The 461-nt window shown below is 44.5% G+C and overlaps 1 protein-coding gene across 1 annotated transcript in view; it reads left to right on the top strand.

Annotated features, from left to right (window-relative positions):
• LOC107685884 (T-complex protein 1 subunit beta-like) overlaps positions 1-164 on the top strand; it is an 8560-nt gene extending 8396 nt beyond the window's left edge. The window contains 1 exon segment of the mRNA XM_016482618.1: positions 1-164. Within this exon segment, the coding sequence (XP_016338104.1) occupies positions 1-15 (15 nt within the window). The 3' untranslated portion in view covers positions 16-164.
• Positions 165-461: the final 297 nt, after the last annotated feature.

Below are 461 nucleotides of genomic sequence, written 5' to 3'. Positions count from 1 at the left end.
CATCACCCCTGCTGAACACTCAGAGCGGCCCGTGTATTTATTGACAGGAAGTCGATGCTCTTTATTTTTTAGTTTGTGTAGTCGCACTTCCCAAGCATTGGTTGTCTGCATGTTACTGCTCTACTCCTTTTGTTTACTCAATAAAACCGTCACGAACATCTGAAGCCCGGTGTGTGTGTGTGTTTGCTTACAACAGATCCGCCAAACTCTCGTCACACGGAGATTAAACCGTGAGCTCTGGAGAACAGAGTCAGTCCGAACCCGCAGGAACTACACTAAGTGATCAAACAACAGTCGTCCAGTTCAGAAGAATCACACTTGCGTTCTCGAGTTTTTTATTTTCCTGTGGATGTGCAGACGTGTGAAATGTTCTGTAAAACACTCGCGCTCTTCCTCATCTCCTCATCTCATTCCAGCATTTTCAAGTCACGTTGGATAAAAGCATAAACTCAAAAGCAAAA

Source organism: Sinocyclocheilus anshuiensis, unplaced genomic scaffold (assembly GCF_001515605.1).
Source record: "Sinocyclocheilus anshuiensis isolate Anshui unplaced genomic scaffold, SAMN03320099.WGS_v1.1 scaffold1074, whole genome shotgun sequence".
Classification (NCBI taxonomy): Eukaryota; Metazoa; Chordata; class Actinopteri; order Cypriniformes; family Cyprinidae; genus Sinocyclocheilus; species Sinocyclocheilus anshuiensis.
The sequence above is the reverse complement of the archived record's forward strand: the minus strand, read 5'-3'. Positions and strand labels throughout refer to the sequence as shown.